General features: G+C 60.8%; 3 protein-coding genes across 4 annotated transcripts; 1 reads left to right on the plus strand and 2 right to left on the minus strand.

Moving 5' to 3' along the window:
* Nucleotides 1–927: 927 nt before the first annotated feature.
* On the minus strand, nt 928–2,953 carry CHLRE_08g379000v5 (uncharacterized protein). Its single transcript, XM_043065225.1, has 3 exons — nt 2,796–2,953; nt 2,622–2,677; nt 928–2,241 (listed from the first exon to the last, which is right to left on the minus strand). Exons 1-3 carry the CDS (start codon nt 2,912–2,914, stop codon nt 2,123–2,125), a joined length of 294 nt encoding a protein of 97 aa, XP_042922226.1. The 5' UTR covers nt 2,915–2,953; the 3' UTR covers nt 928–2,122.
* A 100-nt stretch (nt 2,954–3,053) lies between these two features.
* On the plus strand, nt 3,054–7,265 carry CHLRE_08g379050v5 (uncharacterized protein). The gene is made up of 6 exons (XM_043065226.1): nt 3,054–3,157; nt 3,288–3,395; nt 3,706–4,081; nt 4,280–4,378; nt 4,528–5,256; nt 5,610–7,265. Exons 1-6 carry the CDS (start codon nt 3,126–3,128, stop codon nt 6,258–6,260), a joined length of 1,995 nt encoding a protein of 664 aa, XP_042922227.1. The 5' UTR covers nt 3,054–3,125; the 3' UTR covers nt 6,261–7,265.
* A 2,782-nt stretch (nt 7,266–10,047) lies between these two features.
* Nucleotides 10,048–20,833, minus strand: CHLRE_08g379100v5 (uncharacterized protein). Of its 2 annotated transcripts, XM_043065227.1 has the most exons (6): nt 20,588–20,833; nt 20,192–20,507; nt 19,713–20,031; nt 18,799–18,921; nt 14,211–16,860; nt 10,048–13,573 (listed from the first exon to the last, which is right to left on the minus strand). In XM_043065227.1, exons 2-6 carry the CDS (start codon nt 20,332–20,334, stop codon nt 12,717–12,719), a joined length of 4,092 nt encoding a protein of 1,363 aa, XP_042922228.1. In that variant the 5' UTR covers nt 20,335–20,507; nt 20,588–20,833; the 3' UTR covers nt 10,048–12,716. The 2 variants fall into 2 exon arrangements, with proteins under 2 accessions (XP_042922228.1, XP_042922229.1); XM_043065228.1 differs by lacking the exons at nt 10,048–13,573; nt 14,211–16,860 and adding an exon at nt 17,013–18,105.
* Nucleotides 20,834–21,446: the final 613 nt, after the last annotated feature.

A 21,446-nucleotide genomic window follows, 5' to 3' on the forward strand; every position in this document is an offset into this window, starting at 1 on the left:
GTGTGTGTGTGTGTGTGTGTGTGTGTGCTTGCGTGTGAGCCATCCAGCGCTGCGCGCATGCATGCGTTCCCAGTAGTGCTGCCTGAGCTACCTGCGCGCCTTCTTTGTCGCGGCCAGGGGACCCCTTCTCCTGTTCGCGGCGTTGAGGTTGGCGCTGCGGTTGGCGTGAGGACCTTGCTTCACTGGGAGCCGCTTTGCCTGTGTGTCTGTGTCTGTGTGATGTATGGGCGGGTGGCGTTTGGACCTTGGTGGCCTCGTGGGAGGTCCCAGACCGCACATCGGCACATTGACGACGAAGTACGGTATGGGTATCGTAAACTGCCACGCCACCAGAGGACTCGGCCAGCAGCCTGCTGACCTTGTGGCGGGAGTAACCTTGGCAGAGTCCCAGGCTGTCTTAGCACAATGGCCAGGAACAAGGCAGGAGTGATGTTCATACGTAAGGCAGGAGACACAGGCAGAGGCGTGCACCCCAGGATACGGTAAGAGCAAGAGCAAAGTCAGATATACCGTAGATGTGGAGGGGACTGAGGGCACGGTGCTTGCGGCTTATGGTACCGGTATTGCAGGCCAACAAATGCACTAGCGTTTGCGAAGAAGGTCACGCTGGATGACTGGACACAACGTTCGAAGACTGGGTAGGAGACAGTTACGGCAGGTACCGGTATTAAAAGGGAGTCAACTTGCACGTGCAGCGGTGTATGACGATACATAAGCCGTTTCAAGGTACGAGGAGGCGTCAAGGGGAGGTTTGCTCGTGCGGGCGACAGTGAGCAATTGCGGGGGATGCTTAGTTTGTTTGCAAGTGTTGACGAGGCAGGACAGGCAGGACAACGGAAACAAAGCCGCCACACATGCCTTTGGGGTGAGAGCGCATAGAGAGGTGCGGCGCGTGGATGTCGGACAAGGCGCGGCTCGTGGCGGCATTCAAACGGTTGGAATGAGTGCGGAGTGCGAGAAGCGCTGGAAACACAAGCATCAAAGGATTACCAGCTGGTACTCTCTGATCCCGTTACGTCAGACCTAGGCGGGCCCCGCGTGCCAGCCCCACAGCTCTCCTAGCCTTCAACAGTTTAACCCGGAACCGATGAAACGTCTCGAGTTTCGCGTACGGCTTTCGGATGCCCTCACCTCGGACGCCCCCGACGGCACAAGACTAGAAATGGTACAGGACAGCAGCACACACGTCGAAGCGCCGTGCCAAAACATTCGTCCCTAGCCCTGAAGCCGCCATAGCACGAGCACACAACCTAATAAGCACCTTGCATGCATGTCAGCGCAGCTCCCAGCGAGCCCCCCGACAAGCCTCACATGCACCCAAGCAGACAGTGACAGTCCGCTGGCGAGGGTGCGCTGTATCAAACATTACGCCGTTCCCGCTTGTGACTTTGGCGGTCGCCACAGCGGTTATAGGACTCAGCAGTGCGGGCAGCCGCTTGTAGGTCACTACCCCGTCCATCGTACATGAGCCGCGCCAATCCAAAGCTGCAGGCCCGTGACTCAAGCGGCACACGCACTATTCGCACTTTACCACACTCAGCTAGATGAACTGACTGAACTAAACCTCTCACACGCCAATGCGTAAGACCAGAGGCCATGCTGCTGGGCCGCCGCTCTATCGTGCTACCACTCCGCGTGCCCTCTCTCTGCGCCCTGCACAGCTCGCGCTACCGCCGGCACTGCCTAGGCGCACACGCATGCGCAGCCCGCGCTACCGCTGCGCATTGCTCTCGCCAAGTGCCTGCACACGTCCGGTACCTCCGTCCGCGTGGCAGCCACCACACGACAGCTGGATTGGCCGCCCCTGCTTCCCTCGGGCTACAGCCCCGCTGCTACTGCGTCCCAACTCCCAATGCTCACTCACAACCTGCGGTCTCATCCCCAAGCCAGTAACTCACGTGCGCGTGCAGCCTACCGCCGTGGCTACCCCGTGGCGTCTCTCTTGCCCCTGCATGTTGCTTGGAGCCAACTCCCTATCTACGTCATCAACGTGTCCTGCTTCTTAATGTAAAACTTGAGGAATAACCTGCGCCCACCTGCCCACCTGCGTTGGCTGCATGTCTTCCCTCACGGGCTCCCCGCCACACGTCACTGCAGGGCATATCCGACCGGCAATCCCTTGCTACTTCTTGCCGCCCGCCTCCTCCGCCTCCACCACATCCTTCACACACCGCCCGTCTGACAGCGTGGGCGGCGGCGTGGTGCGCGGCAGGTGGCACCGCTCGTCGTACAGCAGCGAGTCTGCGGCGGCGGCACAGCGCACGTGTGGTGTGAGGGGCGTTACTCACTCAATGAGTCACACTGGGTGCGGTGCAGGCGCCTCCGTACCGTACCGTATGCAGGGGCGGCAAGCCCGGCAGTCACGAGCTCACAGCCTGTACACTGTGCTTTCGCGCGATACAACGGGTCGTTCCTAGGCTCCAACATGGAGAGGCAGAGCCATTGCACTCGCCAACAGGTGGAATAATGGAGGGGCAGTGCGAGAGAGTGGTACGCGGAGCTGCTTTTGATCCCGGCTTCTGGGCACGAGGGGTTAGGGCAATCCTAGTGCCCTGCCGAGTGCCAAAAGCGGGTTGGTGCACGCACGGTCCCATCATGCTCTCCTGGCAGCTGTGCCCTACCTGCGACATGCTCCTCCTCCTCATCGTTCTTACGCGACGCGTACTCCTTCCACCAGCTGCGGCGTTGGGCGAGGTGAAGGGAGGTGGCGATGGCACGATGGCCAGCAGGTCAGCTGAGGCAGGTCAGGTGCCCGTCTCGCTCCTGTCGACCCGCTCGACGTCCGAAACTCTCACCTGCTGAGAGACTTGTCCATTTCCTTGTGCTTCTCTTCCTCCGTCATCTCGCCGCGAATCGCGCGCAGCACATGGTCGGGAAGCACCGACGTGGTGCTCGCGGGAGCTTGGGTGGACATTATATCAATCCGCTTGTATTAACAAAGAAGTTCACAGGAATTAGGACACAGTGAGTAGACGGGCCCGGGCCGACCCATGAGCCATAACTTGCCGCAGAATTGCCAATCGTGCCTCCATTCCCGTCCTACTTCCTAACCTGCACATATTATTGAGCTACAAAGTGCGACTCACATGGCTTTCACTGCATAGGATTATCTATGGAGCCCTAGGATGGAAGCGCCGACGCAAAGAATCTGTCGCGTGTAGGTTCTACGCTTCTCATCTTGACGACTGCTGTCTCGTGAAACCTCTGAAGCTTATCACATTGCGAGCGTAGCCGCTTGGTTGCCAGACACAGCATACTTGCCACGTTCCCGCGCTTGCCCCCCGCAGGTGCGCGCGGCAGTATGCGCGCTACACCTGCCCCCGTTGCAACATTGGGTATTGCTCACTGCCGTGCTACAAGCAGCATGGCGAGCACTGCACGGAGTCTTTCTACAAGTGAGCCGGTCGCCGTGGCAGCACCGCTGGCACCGCGGCGCCCCTGCCGCAGTGTGGGGACGCCGCAGTAGCAGGGCCGGGCATTGGGCGGCGGCACCTGAACCCCTGTCAGGCGTGTGTCCTGCGCACTAGACGCGTCATCTTCCTCCGCGTTCCGTAGTGCTCTGAGCTCTGCCCCTGCCACCTCAGCACCACCGACTAGTCTGCTAGCCAACAGTCCTGCCGGGGACCCCGGGAAACCCCTGCCCGCAACCCTGGGACCCCGAACCCCTGGGAACCCAAACCCCTTGCACAACCACACAACCCACAGGGAGCAGGCGGTGGGTGAGCTGGTGTCCGTTCGTGCCGGCGACGAGCAGCGCCGGGCAATGCTAGACATTCTGAGGCGGCAGCAGCAGGCGGCGGAGGAGGATGAGTCGGCGCAGCGGCCGCTGCTCGAGGCAGCAATGCGGGGCTTGGACCTGGGCGGGGCGTTGCTGGGGCCTGGGGCAGGAGAGGATGGGGAGGAGGAAGAGGGAGAGGAGGAGGAAGGAGAGGAGGAGGAGGAGGGAGAGGGAGAGGAGGAGGAGGGAGAGGAGCATGAGGCAGGGGGGGAAGGGGCGGGCGGAGGCGGCAGAGGCGAGGCCATGCTGGCGGCTCTGGCGGGCGTGCTGGCACCTGACACACTGGAGCGACTGCTGCACAAGGTGTGTGGCTGTGGCTGTGTGTGGTGCTGTGTGTGTTGTGCGTGTGTGCGTGTTGAGGTACGATAAGGGGCCATGTGGTGCACAACGAACGGAGCGGGCACGGGTGTGTCGGGCGGGGTCGCCGGCGTCGCCGAGTCAGTACACCTGCCTCCACACGTGCTGTGCCGTGTGCATGTGCGGCATGTGTATGCGCCGCAGGCTGCCTCTCACGCATCGGAGGAGGAGTGGGACGTGGAGGAGGCGGATCTCAGTCCAGAGGAGTGGACAGCCTTCCAGCGCGCAGTGGCGCTGGGGCAGGTGCGCGTGCTGGGTGCTGGGTGCTGGGTGCTGGTGTGTGGAACCTCGAGGACCCGGACGGCGCTAGAAACGCCAACACAGTGGGTGGCGCTGGTCAACGACTTGTTGTGGCCTCATGCCCGCACCCTGGTCCCTCTGTGTGTGTGCAGCTGAGTAGCGCTGGCGGCAGCACCCGCGGTGGCGGTGGCGGAGGCGGCGGCGGCGCGGCAGGGCAGTGGTGGCAGCCATGGTGGTCGACACCGGAGGCCCGAGACCTCTCCCTCTCAGCCACGGGCCAGCGGCTTGTGGCGCCGTTGCCTTCTGACGAGCCCCAGACCAACACAAACTCCGGCACCGGCAATGCCAGTAGTACTCGTGCTGTAAGTGCCAGTGGCGGTGGCGGTGGCGGCGCCGTCAGCTGCCTGCCGGAGCCGCCGGCGGCGCCGCTGCCGCGCCTGGCGGCGCTAACGCGGGCGCCGCCGTCGCCGCTGCTGGCGTGGCACGTGACCGAGGTGCTGTACAGCTACTGCCACCTGATGCGGCGGGCCGGCGGCGACTGGGCGCGTGGCGGCGATGGCGGCGTGGCGGCGGCAGCGGCGGCGCTGCTGACCCTCACTGACGTGTTGGCGGCGGTGCAGCCGCCGCGCCGCCGCGCCGCTGCCGGCACCGGAACCAAGGCGGCGGCGGCGGCGGCCGCTGGAGCAGGTGCAGGTGCAAGGAGAGGCGGCGGCGGCGGGCCAGCGAAGCCGGGGAGAGGCGCACGGGCTGCGGCGGTGGATGACGAACAGGAGGAAGAGGACGGGGAGGGCGCTCCCGCTCCGCGGCTGCCGCAGACGGCGGCGGAGGCGTGCCTGCACGTACTGGAGCGGGCGTGTGCGCCGCCCGTGGGCTCCAGCCGGGTAGGTGCCGCGGGCGCGGTGGCGATGTAGCTGCCGGCGTTGTAGCCGCCAGCAGTGTCGGACGGTTGGTGTGTGTGCGTGTGCGCGTGCGCGTGCGCGTGCGCGTGTGCGTGTGTGTGTGTGTGCGTGTGCGTCGAAGGTGTTGGGGGTGGCGGTGGTGTGGTGTGCTGCTGCGCGCGTGTGTTCACACTCGAGGTGGCGCCCGTGGGCTGGCGATCCCACATGATGACCGCACATACGTGGCACATCCCTCTCATTCCCTCTCTAGCCGTCCCTTTCCCCCCCTGCCCTTGTCCCTTCGACTTACTCATGCCTGGTTCCCTTCCCACCCACCCCCGACTGTTCTTAAACAGGACCGTGGCTACGCCGTGTCAGTGCTGTACGACGTGGTCACACTTTTAGACAACGGCCGCCCCAGTGTACTGCTGGCGCTGGAGGACGCGCGGCGGTTACTGCTGGCGGCGGCGGCTGGCGGCGGCGGCGGCGGTGCGGCCGCGGCGGCGGCGGCCGACGGCTCGCACCCAGCCGCGGACCCAGGGCCGGGCAACAGCAGCAGCGGTCGCTCGGGTCCGGCAGCGGGAAGCGGCGGCGGCGGGAGAGGCGGGGGCCCGCTCAGCTCGGGTCCCGGTGGACCTCGGTGGCCCATTGGGCAACTGGCGGCGTCGGAGCTTGGTGGGTTAAATAAGCACGAGCGGCGGCGGCTGGCGGCGGCGGAGCGGAAGTTGTATTTCTTCCAGGTTTGGGCAAACGAGCAGCCGCATGAGGCTTATCAGGCGGTGACCCAGGCGGTGGCGGCGGAGTGGCAGCTCATGCACGCGCCCGTGGTGGCCGGGGGCCACCCGCCGTTGGGGGTAGCAGGAGCAGGAGCAGGGGCAGGAGGGAGAGGTGGCGGCGGCGCGGCGGGGATTGGCGGTGTAGGGCTGGGGACTGTTGCTGGGGCATCAGGCGAGGCGTCTGGCGGCGGGGGGCCAAATTGGCGCCCGGGAGACGTGCGCGTACAATGAGTGCTGCCGGTACTAGCTCGGGGATTTGAATGTGTTTACATGTTGGGCTGCGTGCCTGGCACGTATGGCCAGATGTGTGGACCCCGCTGTCGAGTGTGAGACGCGATATGGCGCGGTGGCGATGCGGTGCGTGGCACGCGTGATGATTGAGGCATGGGTGCTAGGAATGCATGATAGTTAGCTGCATGCCTGGTAACTACGTCAGGTGCGGCAGGCGTTCAGTGCTAGCTGCTGTAACCTGTAGACGTGCGTGCGTGCGGACACGTGTATTTCGCGGCATGCTGCACTTGTGCACTAGCTGCTGCGTGCTTTGCTGTGCCGACATCAACCACACAGCAGCCAAGGCCCACACCAAGTCAGCAGGCCAAGCAACATGACGGGCCCTGAACTTTGGGCCCACATCACTTCGCAGTTCCTACCGCGTTTGGTTGATTGCTGGAATGCTGGCTGTGCTGTTGCTTGGTAGCGGGGCACACCTTGACACATGGCGGGCTGTGCCTGTACGAATGAACCGACCCCGGCTATGTCCGGGACGAGATGAGGCAGGCGCTTGCTTGCGGCTAGAGACGTGGCGTGCGCTCAGCCTACTTTTCCCATGCGAGGGGAACACATATTTCTTGTTTCAGTTGTGGTTCCGGCTTGTTTCCCTTTCTCTGTTGCGGAAAGTTGCCGGGAATCCTGGTCGAGGCCCCGGGAAGCGTGCATGCCGTGTGTGTAACTGCGGCGGGCTGCGGGGGTTGCCCGCCGTGCGCTGCCCAGCCATCGCCCTGCGGCGTCGGCTCGTCTGCTGTTGGGGGGCCTTGAGCGTTGTTGTTAGTTGGCTGCCGCCGTTTCGGTTTCGGTGTTCGCTGCTTTTCGTTGGCGTGTGGCGGTGGCGGTGGCTGTGCTGCGGCGTGCGCACGCTGGCGTGCGCGGTGCGCTCACTTGCGGATGTGAGCTGTCTGCTGCAGTCTGCAGTGCAAGTCCCCTTAGCTGTTCATCCCGGCTCCAACAGCCCTAAATATCCGGCCTCGCTCCGTCAGCTCAGCTCAGCCGAGTCTCTCTTACAGCGGAGGCCGTCTAGGCCGACAGCTAATACATAGATAGGCGTCGTCCGATCTGCGGCTGCCTCCGCCGCCTGGTGTAAAACGCACCACGACCATACCGATCCTACCCTCAAAGCACGTCAATAACAATGACATTGTCCGTACACGCCGTCGGGCCGAACGAGGGCAGCCCCTCAAGCAACACAGGGGAAGCCGGGTAAACCCGAGGGTAAACCGGCGCCCACCTAGAGCCTAATGCTCACCAGCCGTACATGCTCTGATCAACAACGTTGCACAAGCACATCACGCGCGCGCACAACGTCACAAACACAGAACGGTTTTTGACGCGTGATTCGGATCACACAACGTTTTCACAAGCACAACTGCTTGAATGCCAGTTTGTTTGAATCCCATCTTCCTGTGGACTGCTAGAGGCGAGTGGCCCTTGCGGCTTGCTTAGTCTCGTTGCAGGTTTTGCTTGAGACGTACGACCGCACATCCACCCGTACCAACATCATCATCTCTCTTCACTGTTTTTACTTGCTTGAGTCTCAATCAGATGCAGCAAGCCTCCTTATGCTTACTTATTACTCCAATAATCCGCAAAGCAAGCGGCTAACACACGTGTGTCGAAATTTAAAACCTAAGCCCGTACACACACAAGCTGTATGTCTGGCTCCTAAGCCTGCCGCCACGCCCAACCGTACACGACATATGCAAATTCATACCACCGACCAATACACTCGGAGTCTCCGACCCGGATGCGATAGATAGGCTCTTTGATTGCTCTGTGGCCCTGAACAATGCCGCGAGCGAGCGAGGGCAGCGGCACACACATCCGCTTTAATCCGCTCCAGTCCGGAACACATACAACCAATCCACGCCCAGGAAAGCACAATGCCCCAGGCTCAAGCGTGCGCGGTAGGTCGACAGGGTGCGTGCATGCGCGCTGGTTGCTTGCTTGGAGTTCAAACTGCTGCGAATGAACGCCATACACATGTTTGCATCCGTTGACTGCACCGTAACCCAGCTCAGCAAACAATGCAACATGTGCATATCGGACACACACTCCATGTGCAGCGCTGTGTCATGTGAACCTGCAGGCCCTGCCTGCCCGCCCGACACCTGGGCGTCGTTGGATGACAATATGTGTATGGCAATGTGGTACTGCATGGCAATGTGGTACTGTACGGTTACGGTTGCCAAATATCATTTGCGCGCAACGTGCCTCGCTCCAATATCCGACAACCCTGCCTCCCGCAATCAACGGTGAAACAAAAAGAACTCCGCCTTCTCGCCTTCCTTCCACACGCATTCCACCTCCACCATCATTACACGCGTCGTCCATTCCCGGTTTGCATTTCCCGCCCGTACAAAGCAACATCCCATCACATCCCATACACCCATCACGGGCACAGCATAGCGTCAGTATGACTTGTTCGCTGCCGTGCACCTACCGTGACTCTGATGTATGACTGCGCCACAATCAACACCTACCGGCCGCCCTACCTTTCATGCTGGCCGCAATAATTCCGACAGCCACAGACCATGCAGGCCTTGGGCACGCACACACACACACGCGTACACGCGCAAACCGCAGAAGACAATGCCAATCGCCATATGATAACCAGCAGGCTGTGCGTGCGTCACGTCGTCCCCTGCCGCCGCACCCGCACATCTACCGTACTTTCCATCCACGCCCACCGGGACCCGGCCCTGCCTTGCTCTTCGTCCCTGATCCATCACGCTTTCCAAAGTACAAAAGGGCCACAACTGCTGCCATGCAAAAAGGCAGCATGGAGTGAAGCAGCCATTAACCCAAGCCTTGTGTTTCAGCAAGAGACATGATGTGTGAAATCCCGCTGGCGCGGATTATGCGCAGCCGCAACCTACCACGACTGACAGGCTAATACACAGACAGCAAAACGAACACACAGGCGCGGGCACACCCCGCGCCTTGGACACTCAGACAGGAATGAAGCCAGACATGTATGGGCTGGTTCAGACCATAAGTAGAAATAATTAACTTACGTACGAGACACGACAGAAACAAAATTGCGCGACCACGCCAGCGAACCCAAAAAATGAGGTGAATGATGATGACCTTGTGAAGTATCCTGACTTCTAGTAAAACGATATGGAATCACGCACAATGCAACAATGCTTTTCTTTCTTGGCTTCATTGCAGTTCGTAGGTAGGGTCAGTTACGATGCCCGGTTCCGTCCACCCGGCCTGTTCCTTCAATCAACCCCACACGGCGTGAAGGCTCTGTCCGCCCCCCTTCCACCCGCCCCACGCAACAGTGAATCTCATTGGGCTCATCAGGCAATTATCCTGACCCCTACCCTGCCGCATGACCCAACCCCGGCCCTGCTGGCAGTCCTGTGCTATCTAGCAGCAGCTAGGCAGGGGGCATGCATGCCTGACCCGCGCCCACCTGCCGCCGTCACCACATCACGTTGCTACGCACCGCCAACACAAGCAAGCGACAAGTCAGCCGCGCCAGCCAATCAACAATGAACAATGTTGATGACTACAGGCCTGCCTTGCATTCCCATACAGCCGGTCTCGCCTGCTTATCGCAACACAAGGCAGCATAGATAGATAGGTGCATGCTGTGCAGGCGCGCAATCGAGGTTGTTTGCACGCAAGCAGCCAAACCCATTGAGCCTGCCCTACTGTGCTATCTACGACAAGGCGGGTGGGAGCCGCCGCCCTGCCTCGCTCGCAGCGAGCAGCAGGGCTGCACCTACCCCACACCATGCCACATGCACGGCACCTCGTGCGCCGCGTCATCAGCATACACCTCCTCTGCTTGCAACTACCCGTACGTTTCCCAGCTCAGCTCGCTCGCTAAGAACGCCCCCATGCCATGCCTGCAGCAGCAGTACCCGCGCCAAGCCAAATCCCGCATGATAGCATACTCTCGTTCATGGCAACAACCCAACTTGTCGTCGGAATGCTACCATGCATGTTGGCCCGTACGTTCTACCAGTCAACCAGGATGACTGGACAAGAAATGCGCATCATTCGTTGCTTGTTCCCAAAGCGCCATGCAAAGCGCCATACGCACACCAACCAGCACCTGCAGCATCATCAGCGACAGCATACCGTATTAGCTTGTTATGCACTTCACACATGCACCGCGTGTGCACATGACACTTAACAACCGACGTGGCAAGTAGGCTCGCCTACAGCCATCATCATCGTCAGCAGCAGCACCTCCTTTGTCATCATCAGCTCGTCATACAATAACTAAGCAAGGTACCGTAGGTGCGTGGCATAGACCCGTCCACATTGCGGATACCGTCCTCGCTCGCAGGCGCAAGGCGTTTGATTGATTGGAAGGCAGGCATCTTGGTACCGGGCACGCTCCAACCCTACCTCACGCATGACAAGGCTCTATCTTGCGCACACTGTGCCGGCTAGCTAGCTACTGAGCATGTCCCGCTAGCTCTCGCTCGCGTTCAGCACTGCCCGCAATGCGCGGCGATGCCGGAGCCAAAGTAGTCACACATACATCACTCAAGCAGTTAAATCGCCGCCGCAATAATAGCAGCAACATGTGGCAGCGGGCACACGATGACCCTGCAGCATGCAGCAAACGCCGTACGCGCAACCTGCTGGCAACAGTAGTAATCAGTATCAATGTGCGACTGAGATAGATGGGCTGTGTTTTGTGTCCACACAGACAGCGGGTGTAAGACAGAACGCCACAACTGCGGCCGATGCAATTATTCAATTGAGTGCCTTTGCCTAGCCCTCAGCAGATACAACCGGGGTGGCCTGTACAAGCGATGACTTCTTTTCTCACGTCCGTGCGACAACCAAATAAGATATAAGGTCCCTTCACGAGAAGGCAGGTGCTTCATTCCCTGTCCCTGTCAAAGCTCCCTACTCTGTGCTCGCTCAAGCAACCAAGCAACCCGCGCACCACGGCATAAACACACACCGCGCGCATGTTTTGAGTGCATGCCTGCTCGGACAAGCTACACAATACGATGCGCGCCATGCATATATAGCCACGCACCGGCCATACACACATACACATTTTTGAAACCCCACCAACACCCTCCCGCTCCAACAGCACAGAGTACGTACGTAGACCGAAGGCCAGCCATCCGAGTATTACTGGCATAGGTAGGTGCATATCTGCCGAGTGCACCTGACAGCATGCAGGAAGCGGCGGGAGGCACGCACGTCAATCCATGCACAGATAGATAGACGTGACGACACAACTAACATTTGTGTCGGGCCCCATTGCTTGGCCGGATAGCGTGACAGCCATCCGTAAGGCCCAAGGGGCATGCCATTGTCTTTACTTCCCATGATTCGTGACAAATGAAAATGAGGAAACCAAGCAGTGCTGCGTTCATTCGTTCGTATGTGATAATACATTGCGATGAGATGCATGATGAGATGCATGATGACACACAACAACCAGGCGAACCAAGCGCCCTGTAAAGATACAAAGTGAGAAGGTGAAAACGTAGTTATCATCATACATGCAACACACGCGCATGGTGTGGTGCGCAGCCAGAATGCCACCGCGGTTAATGTGTGCGGCGCCATCGAGAGATCCTGCAGCTGGTGTGCGTGCCTGCTGTTTGCCTGACGCCACCCACCACCACCACCGCTGCTTGACGGCGCAGCCTCATGCCGCACGCCGCCACATGCATCTTCCATTCCGTGTCAGCGTCGCCAAGTAAGCAAGGAGGCGAGTAGCCCGCAGATCAAGCAGCACCGAGCGACCACCTCCATTCACCGCGGCCGCTTGCTGCTGCCGGCGGCACGCAGTGATTGATGCCAGCAGCGGCTGATGAGGCAGCCTTTCGTCACACATCAAGTCAACTCCATGAGTAAGGAAGACCCCATCCAACCACGTGGTGCACCACCATGGTCGAATTCAAGATCCCAACAGCCGAGCAATCAAACCGAGCGCCCACGCATGCAAGCAAGGCTGCCAAGCAAAGCAAGTGCATGCACCATTTAATATAGCTCCGAGGTCAAATGACCTCGGAGATATAAGCTGCTGCATTATTTGTTTGTCGGTGCATGCTTGGCGGCGCGATCGATTGCTGTGTGTCGTCTACCGCACCTGCCGCGTGCGTGCTGCTGCACGCATGCACCGCTCAACGGATGCAAAGCCTGCGCACCCCTCCCTCATTGCCTAGCAGCCATGTGCTGCTGCATACTTTGCTTCTCCAAGCCGCCGCCGCCGGTTGCATGCTGGGATGCTTGATTGATTGAGTGATTGCCGTATGTCTGTTGCTTGATTGCGTCCTTAGCTTCCTGAGTTGATTGATTGCTGGTTGATTGCTGAAGGTGCGCTATCTATTCGCGGTATGCTAGCTGAATGAACTACGTGCAGCAGTGAGTGATGAGCTGGCCTTACGTGATTGATGAGACACACACCGCTGTGTGTCCTAGCTAGCTGCTGGTGTGAAGCCCCGGTGAGGGCCACTCCGCTCCAGAGGGGTATGCTGGTGCTGCTGCAGCTGGGGAGCCCGTGGCTGGGGTGCCCATGGCCACCGCTTCTGCAGCTTGCGCCTGCGCCGCCTGAACAGCTGAAGCAGATGCCTCCTGCTGCTGCTGCAGCTGCTGCTGAGTGAAAGGCGGCTGGAGTGCTGCTGGGCCGCTGCCGCCGCATGCGGAGCCCCTGTCGCCTCCACTGCCGCCCGACGCTACTGCGGCTGTTGCCATCCCGCCGCCAGCAGCAGCAGCAGCGGCCGCCCCGCCGCCGGCCTCCTCACCGCCGCCGGCGTCCGCACCCCTCAATCCCGCGCCGACCGCTGCCGAGGCAGCAACGGAAGGCGCAGCACTGCTGCTGTCGGCTCCGCCAGCAACGCCAGCAGCGCTGCGGCGGGCGGTTCTGCCTCCGCTTCCACTGCCCGCTGCTGCACCGCCGCCAGCGCTACCGCCGCCACCGCCACCTGCACCGCCGCCACCGCCGCCTGCACCGCCGCCGCCACCGCCTGCTGCTGCACCGCCGCCTGCTGCTGCACCGCCTGCTGCTGCACCGCCGCCTGCACCGCCTGCTGCTGCACCGCCGCCTGTACCGCCTGCTGCTGCACCGCCTGCTGCTGCGCCGCCGCCAAAGGTAGAGCGGATGATGGCGCTACCCAGTCGTTGCAGGATGACGCTGTGCGCGGTGATGACGCATTGTCGCTCACCGGTGATGATGACGCGGCGAGGCGTGTCAGGCGGCGCGGTAGGGTCGCGGCGGGGGATGTGCATTGACACGCGCAGCAGGTGCTCTAATGCGTTGTGTGTCTGACCCGCGGGGCCTGAGGGGGCAGGGCGCATGGGGCAGGCGGCGGAGTGAGAGGCGGGCGGCGGGACATACACGGGGCGGGCGCACTACCGTACGGGGAGCAACGCGGCTGCAAGCTAGAACGAGTGCATGGGTGACACCTCGCTCGTTCTACCCGTTCGTCCGCCCCATTGACCTAGCCACGTAACGGTAAAAGCGGGACGGGCGGCGGGACGGGCGGCGGGACGTACACGGGGGACAACCCAGCTACAAGCTAGACCGAGTGCATGGGCAACACCTCGCTCGTTCTAAACGTTCACCCCATTGACCTAGTCACGTCACGGTGCAAGTAAAGCAACGCATTTGTACTGCTCGGCGCGCGGTCAGACCCAAACAGGTCGCGTCAGAAAAATACAACAATGCGTTGCTGCAAAAGATAGACGCCTATAGCTACCTAGACGCAGGCAGTGCATGGCTGGGTGGCACCTAGCTCGTTCTAAACGTCACCCGATTGACCTAGTCACGTCACGATGCAAGCAAGTAAAGCAACGCATTTCCACCGTTTATTCGGCGCGCGGTCAGATAGACCCAAACAGGTCGGGTCACAAATTACAACAATGCGTTGGTGCAATAGATAGACGTCTAGCTAGACGCGTCGCGCCGTGACTCACCGATCAGCACACCAACGCGATTCTCCGGCACCTCCAGTGTGACCTGCAGCTTCTGACGCGCCTCCTCGGCGGCGGCCGGCAAGCCGCCGGGCCCCGCCGCCACGCCCACCGCCGCCACACCCGCAGCAGCAGTAGCCCCGTCGTAGCTGTCAACATAAGCCGCAAAGGCAGCAGCGGTCGGATCAGCAGCCGCTGTCTGTTGTGGCTGCTGCGGCTGCTGCGGCTGTTGCGTCTGCAGCTGCTGTGGCTGATCAAGGTATTGCTGCTGGCTGCCGCCACCAAAGTATCCGCCGCCGTGCTGAATCTGTTGCCCTGCTGGTGCCAGTACCGTAGCGCCGCCGCCATCACTGCGGCCGCTCATGACGCCGCCGCTGCCGCTGCCGCCACGCATCGCCGCTGCCGCGCCGCCGCCGCCGCCCACCGCTGGCGGCGGCGCTGTGAACAGCATGGCGGCGGTGGCACTGCTGGTGGATGCGGATGCGGATGCGGGTGCAGACCGTGTGTCGCTGCGAGACGCGAAGGCTGCTGCGGCCGCATTTGCAGACTCAGCGGCAGCGGCGCCGGTACCACTCATGATGATGCCAGCAACAGCGGCAGCAGCCCCCGAGCCCGCCGCCGCTCCCGAGCCCGTGTGTCCGCTCGCGCGCCTGTAGCTACTGCTGCCACCCCAGGCACTGCTGGCTGCAGGCGTGAAGGCTGCGTCCGTTGCAAGGCTGCTACTGCCATTGCCGCGGTCGCCGCCGCCAGAGGGGAAGAACGGCGGCGGCGGTGGCGCCGACGTGCTACTGCCGCCACTAGCCGCAGCAACAGCAGGCACCGCGGTGGTTTGCAGCGCACCTCCTGCTGCCGTTGTCGCCACCGCCGCAGCTTGCATGCCGCCGCTGCTGGCAGGGCCTGCGGGCGCCAAGGTTGCAGCCATTATCCCGCTGCTGGGCATGACGCCGCCGGCCGCCGCGACAGCAGGAGCGGGCGCGCCGAATGTAGCCATGGTGCCGCCGCCAACGGGTGCGACAGCAGGAGCGGGCGCGCCGAACGCAGCGGCGGGCAGCATAGTCGGGGGCGGCGCCGCCGTGAGCACCATGGGTGCCGTGAGCGGGTGGACAGGGACGTAATAGAGGGGCACCGCGGCGGCAGCAGCAGCAGCAGCAGTAGCAGCAGCAGCAGCAGCAGTAGCGCCTGCTGCTGCGGCACTTGCAGGAGCCGCAACGTAGGAAGCCCCCACGGCGGCTGCAGCTGCTGCTGCTGGCGGCGGCCCCGCCGGGGCTGCTGAGGCTGCAGCTGCCGCCGCTGTTACCGGCAGCGTGGCGGCTGGCACGAGGCTGTAATGGGGTCGTGTTGCTGCCACCGCCGGCTGCGGCGCAGTTGCGGAAGCGGCGGCGATCGCAGCTGCCAACTGCTGCTGCCGCTGCAGCACCTGCGACATTGACAGCTGCTGTTGCTGCTGCAGCAGCTGTCGTTGCAGCAGAAACAGCTGCTGTTGCTGCGGCGGCTGTTGTTGCTGCAGAAACTGCTGTGTCGTGTTCTGCGGAGCCGCAACAGTCGCTGTGCCAGAACCTGCTGCAAACGCCGTTGCACCTGTTGGTGCCGCACCTGTTGCAGCGCCTGCAATGCCTCCCACCGCCATCACGGCCCCCGATTGCTGTTGCTGCTGCTGCTGCTGTTGCCAGGGGTGCTGGGCATGGGGCATCTGCGGCTGTTGCAGCAACATGAGCGACGACACAGGCAGGGAGGCAGCCGCCACCCGCCCCGCCACCGCACCACCTGCTGCTACAGCCGCTGGTCCGTCGCCCGCCCCGCCGCGGGCGTGTCCTCCACCCGGTAGCTGTTGTTGCACCTGTTGTTGTAACAGCTGCTGCTGCAACGCCTGTTGCTGCTCCTGCTGCTGCTGGTGCTGCACTTGTGTTGCATGGAAAGCGTAATACCGCTGCTGCTCCTGCTGCTGTTGGTGATGGTGGTGGTGCGAGTGCGCACTGCCGCCGTGCCGGCCTTGCAGTGCTCCACGGCCCCGCCTGCCGCCCCTTGCTGCCGGTTGCCATGGCTGCTGCTGGTGCTGGGCCAGAAAAGCCGGCAGCATCTGCTGGTGCTGCATTTGAATGCCCCCCGCACCCCTGCCACTACCACTGGCAGGTTCTGCTCCTGACGCTCCCATCAGCAGCAGTTGGGGCTGCTGCTGGAATGCTGATGATGAGTACTGCGGCTGAAACCCCGCTGCTGCGGCACCTCCCACGCCGCCGCCTGCCGCCGCCGGTGCCCACGCCGGCGCCATTGCTGCAGCAGAAGTGACAGCGCCTGCCCAAGATGCGTGCGGTTGCTGTTGGTGCTGGGTACCGATGCGTAAGTCAGAGAACTGAAGCAGGAACGACTGTTGCTGTTCCTGCTGCTGCTGCTGCTGCTGCTGCTGCTGCTGCTGCTGCTGCTGCTGCTGCTGCTCCGCTGCCGCTTGGGCCTGCTGCAGCTGTTCCTGCTGCTGCGAGAGGGCCAGCAATTGCTGCGCTGCTGGCGATGGCAGGGCCGCGCTGTTGCCGCCGCTGCCGCTGCCGCCTGGCGGGTGCCGCAGGAATCCGGTCCGGGCGTTGGCGGCCATGCTGGTGCAGGGGAACACGCCCTCGCAGACGCCCAGCGCGTCCTCAAATGCCGGACGCCGCAGGAGCTGCGGGCACATAGCAGACAATGGGCAAGGCGACATGGCAGCATGTTGATGGATGGTGCGCGCGGGGTTTCACATTTATTTGATTGTGCCGAGAAAGATGGGTGCGATATGTACGTACTAGCGCTGTGAGTATTCGCGGTGCGTATTTATGGTGTAATAGTTAATTACAAAGAAAGTCAGGAACGTGGCAACGCATGTACGTGTGCAGCAAGGTACGCACACAGTGCGCGCACACCACACACATGCGTGCGAGATACACTATCCCAAAACACCAAATACAGTGGGCCAAATAAGGAGCAATCCGAGCTGCTGGGCTGCTGGCTTGCACACTTATAACCATTAGCATAGGTAGAGTGCAAAAATGAAACGCCATAATGCTGCAGACATGCGCGTACGTGCAGCAGGTGCGCAACAGCATACATGCGTATGTGTACAACACATACATATACGGAAAATAAAGTAAGCACTTCATGCAATAGGCTGGAATATATAGGTAAAAACGTGTCTAGGTGATCCTCTGCACGGCGGCACCTTCAAATACACACGCACACGTGTACATGCAGCTATTATATTACCTATCAATCGATGCAGCGATAGATGTTACGTTCGACATACACATATCAAGCCTCCCTAATCCAATTGCTAGCTAGAGACACACAGCATGCATGCGTGCTTCAGTAGTGCTGCAGCAGGTGACACGGCAGCAGCAGCATGGGCTTCATCAGCAGGTGACTCATGGCAAAAGTATGGCCATACATACATGTGGTCTTCCAATGCAAATTTCCTAGATTATGAGACAAGCTAAACCTAATAAATGGAAATGATGAGTGCTAAAGTGCAACTACTATTGCGTGCACCCTTGGCCCTGCTGCCATCCAATAAATGGATGGGTGGCAGCCGGTAGACACATAAATGAAGGAGTGATGAGGAGGTCCGTTGCTTGTCATCCGTGAAAGATAAATGGAAGTGAATAACTTGCAAGACATGCCTGCATTACTGGCGTACATGATTCATTACGTGCGCAAGCCTACCCCAGCAGGGTGTAAGAGCGCCGGACTGCTGCTGCCCGCAGATATTTCTGGACAATTAAAGCCATCACTCAAGGATCATGCACATCAGGTAGAGCACGCCGCGCATCTTTCAGAGCCATCGAGTTTCACTATCATCATCACCAGCAGTTCGCTAGCTGTTTATTGTACAACCCCTGTAAATGCATGTGTGTATCTAGCTATCAATCTGCGCAAGCTGCATGCACGGCAAGCAAGCAAGCTAGCTAGCTAACCAGGTGTGCTGGTTGGGTGCCGCAGTGCACTGCTGTCATGACGGCAGCTAGCTGGCTAGCAGCCGTCCTCCGGAGCTAAGTGCGTTCTCTGAGTAGTATGCGCAGCAGCAGCATGCGTGCGTCTTGGCCTGCTGCTGCTTATCTACCAGCAGCCTTGGCCCACCCATGCACCTAGCTGCCCATGTTACCGAATGTATGGAAAGTAACACACATGCACACATCGCCGTCTTTAACGTCATGCTGCGTGCGTCCTGAGCGAACGAACTAGCTTGCTCGGGACGTATGTACGACTCGTGTTGCGCAACTAAGCCAGCAGGCTCTAGCTAGTACAGCATGCATGGAAGGGGATCCCGCCGCACATGTGTATATATCGGTATGCTCCCCAACGAACCCCGTCGCGCACGCGCCAATCCTGGGACGGCGGCTGGGCGCTGGACGCCAGCAGGCCGCCAACCAAGACGAATGGCTGACCTTAAATAAATCACCAGCACTCACACCTCACGCAATATGTAAACTCTCGCTCGAGCACATGCTCTCCCATCATCAGGGACGTACCCTGCCCTGCTTCTGGCCTTGCTTGCTTGCCCCGTAAATGTATTGTATACATCCGCCCATGCCCGGCATGTATGTGTGTATGCACGCCCACACGCACGCACCTTGTCCACGATCAGACCCACGGCGCGCACAGTCTGCGTCAGGCCGCCAGATATCGTGGCGATGCGCTCGCGAGGCAGCCCGCTCTCCTGCAGCGGCTCCGCGGAGATGCTGATGCTTGCGTCCTGCGCGCGGCAACAGGTATTATTGGGCGCGGGTTAGCAGACCAGTATTCGAATACCCAAATTCGCTGGCAAGGTTAAAATGAAGCGACTTGCATGGGTGAAGTAACTGGGTACGTACAGAGAGCACGCTTGGTGCCGCGGCAGGGCGGGGCGGAGGGGCTTCAAGCAGTGCCCGTATCTTGAAGATGCCATCAGGCCCGCGGCGTCTACACAGCGTAGATGACCCCTCCCATAGCATCTACGCCCGGGAATTTTCCCTAGCTAGGAGGCAAGCCCCCCCCCCTCCCAAACGGCTGCCCCCCTAGAAACGCGGCCCCGCACCCACAAGTCAGCACAAGTGTTCCTCTGCCTTGACGGATTGGGTGCAAATTTATAAAGCAAACTTCTACGAGCAATGGCTTCAAGCGTGTGTCGTCGTCGTGCTGGGTACGGAGCACTTGAGGGCCCCGTCTTGACACAGTCCAAGCCTAAAACTGTCACGGATAATTAGTCACGGCCGCTCCACACGAGCGCCATGACCGACACCCAGGCTTCGCGCTCCCGCCGCGGGCTGCGGGCGGGGTCTTAGCGCCTTGCGAGTGCCAGCCCATCTGCCTGGAGGACTGTAGTGGCGCGTCCAATGACACCGCCTGCTCGGACTCTGGCTAGGCCCGTTCGGGCCCATCGAAACCGCAGCTCCGTACCGTGAGAACGATTTGCGTAAAGCCTTCGCACCACCCCGCTCAACATAGAATGCGATAACGCGATATCACGTGTTTATGGATACACGTTGTTTTCGCCGCGAAACTCACCGCCTCCTGGGTAATGGCGCGGACGGTTTGTCCGCCGGGACCCAGGATGAAGCCGCATACCACCGAGGGTAGAACGAGCTTCCATTGCGACACCACGCCCATGAAAACCGACTCCAGGCTGTGGTCGGGTTCAGGGACGCCGAGGCCCACAGCAATAGCCCATAACGTCGTCAGGCACGCTGCAAGCGTCCCAGTCAGAACAAGCACGCGTTCGTTGGTCCCAGGATACCACTCGAGTGGCCGGGAAAGCTGGATTCGGCACCCGCCGGATATGGCTGAAAGTTGGTCGCGGTTCGTGCCAGCGCGGCCAATAATTGCCCTGCAACAGTTGAAAACAGGTGTTAGTAATTTATCCAGGCCGAGGAGAGACTACAGCGCGCAGATCACGAGGGGGAACCGTCAGAGGCCGAAAAACACCCGGTTCGGTTTCACTTGTGAAGGCTTGCGCCCATAATGATGACATGAAACCGTCTGCTTACCCCGCGGCGGCATTGGTCACCAGCAGCTTCAGTAAAACGACCGTGGACCTGATGCCCGGCTCGGTCTTGTACTCGGCGAGCGCGCCAACCAGAACCTTCTCAGCGACCGCGTTGTGCGCGTCAAATGCGAGTGGACCTAGCATCTAATGGCCCCTACACCACGCTTTCCAACGCGAACCCGGCGGCATTATACAGCAGGTGCATCGCCTGACGCCCCCGGCCGCTCCATTGCTCCAAGCGCGGACCGTGCGCGGGCAGGAGTGGCGCCTGGCTAGTTATTTGCTGCCAGGGAGCTCCCGTTGAGCTTGCTCGGCCTCTGCGTGGGACGTGGGCTGCTTGAGATGTCGTCCACTGCGTCTAGAGCGCCCGCAGCTCCTTTCTGCGCCATACACTTACCGTCAAAGATGCAGGCCTCTTCTCACGCCCTCCTGCCCGCGAGACGGCGAGAAACGACGCTCCCGCTTCTTCAAAACTCGTTGGATAGACCGAACCTGGTTGACCTGAGATGGGTAACAGGTTGAATTGCAGGCGGAACTGTATATATACTGCTGTGTGCTTAGGGCGGTGTTATGGCGTGGGTTCCTCATAAGGCGCGCTCGCGGATCCCACGGCAAAATCACCCGGCGACGCGAAACTGAGAGCGGATTGCTTGGTATATGAACTTCGTATATATAAATGCATATATATATGCGTACGCGTACCACGCAGGAGCGGGAACCCTCGTGCAGCTGCAGAAGGGAGTCCAGGCCGTTCCCGCTTCTGCAGCTGCGGTCCACGGCTTGAGTCCAGCACTGTAGTTGGTGGGTTGGTAAAGGCGCAGAGCTTGCTTCAGCTTCGTAACGCGCTGATACCGACGGCGGCGGCGTCACAGGCTTCCCGAGAGTTCTACTGGAGTACAGCAGTAGGCAGGGCAGTAGGCGCAACCCCGCGCATGAAGGCGTCATCGATCTGCTCGCGTACGTGTATGCGGGCCCATCGGGGACTCAGCCAGGCGCAGCAGGCAGAGTTGCCTGTCTGGGGCACCCGGCGGTGCGTGCGTGCCGGCCCAGGCAGGACCGCACGCCCCCAGGGGATGCGAAAGGGAAAAGCCCGAACCCCCTTTCGCATCCCCCGTCATGCCACGTCGTCCCTGGCCGGGCGCGAAAACCCTTTTGCCCCTGCGGATACCAGTTCGCTGTGTAATCGTACGGACTATGAGGTTACTCATCGGACCCTACTCGTGCGAATGCATTCCCCTACCTGCTTTGCACCAGGA

This window comes from Chlamydomonas reinhardtii, chromosome 8 (genome assembly GCF_000002595.2).
Source record: "Chlamydomonas reinhardtii strain CC-503 cw92 mt+ chromosome 8, whole genome shotgun sequence".
Lineage (NCBI taxonomy): Eukaryota > Viridiplantae > Chlorophyta > Chlorophyceae > Chlamydomonadales > Chlamydomonadaceae > Chlamydomonas > Chlamydomonas reinhardtii.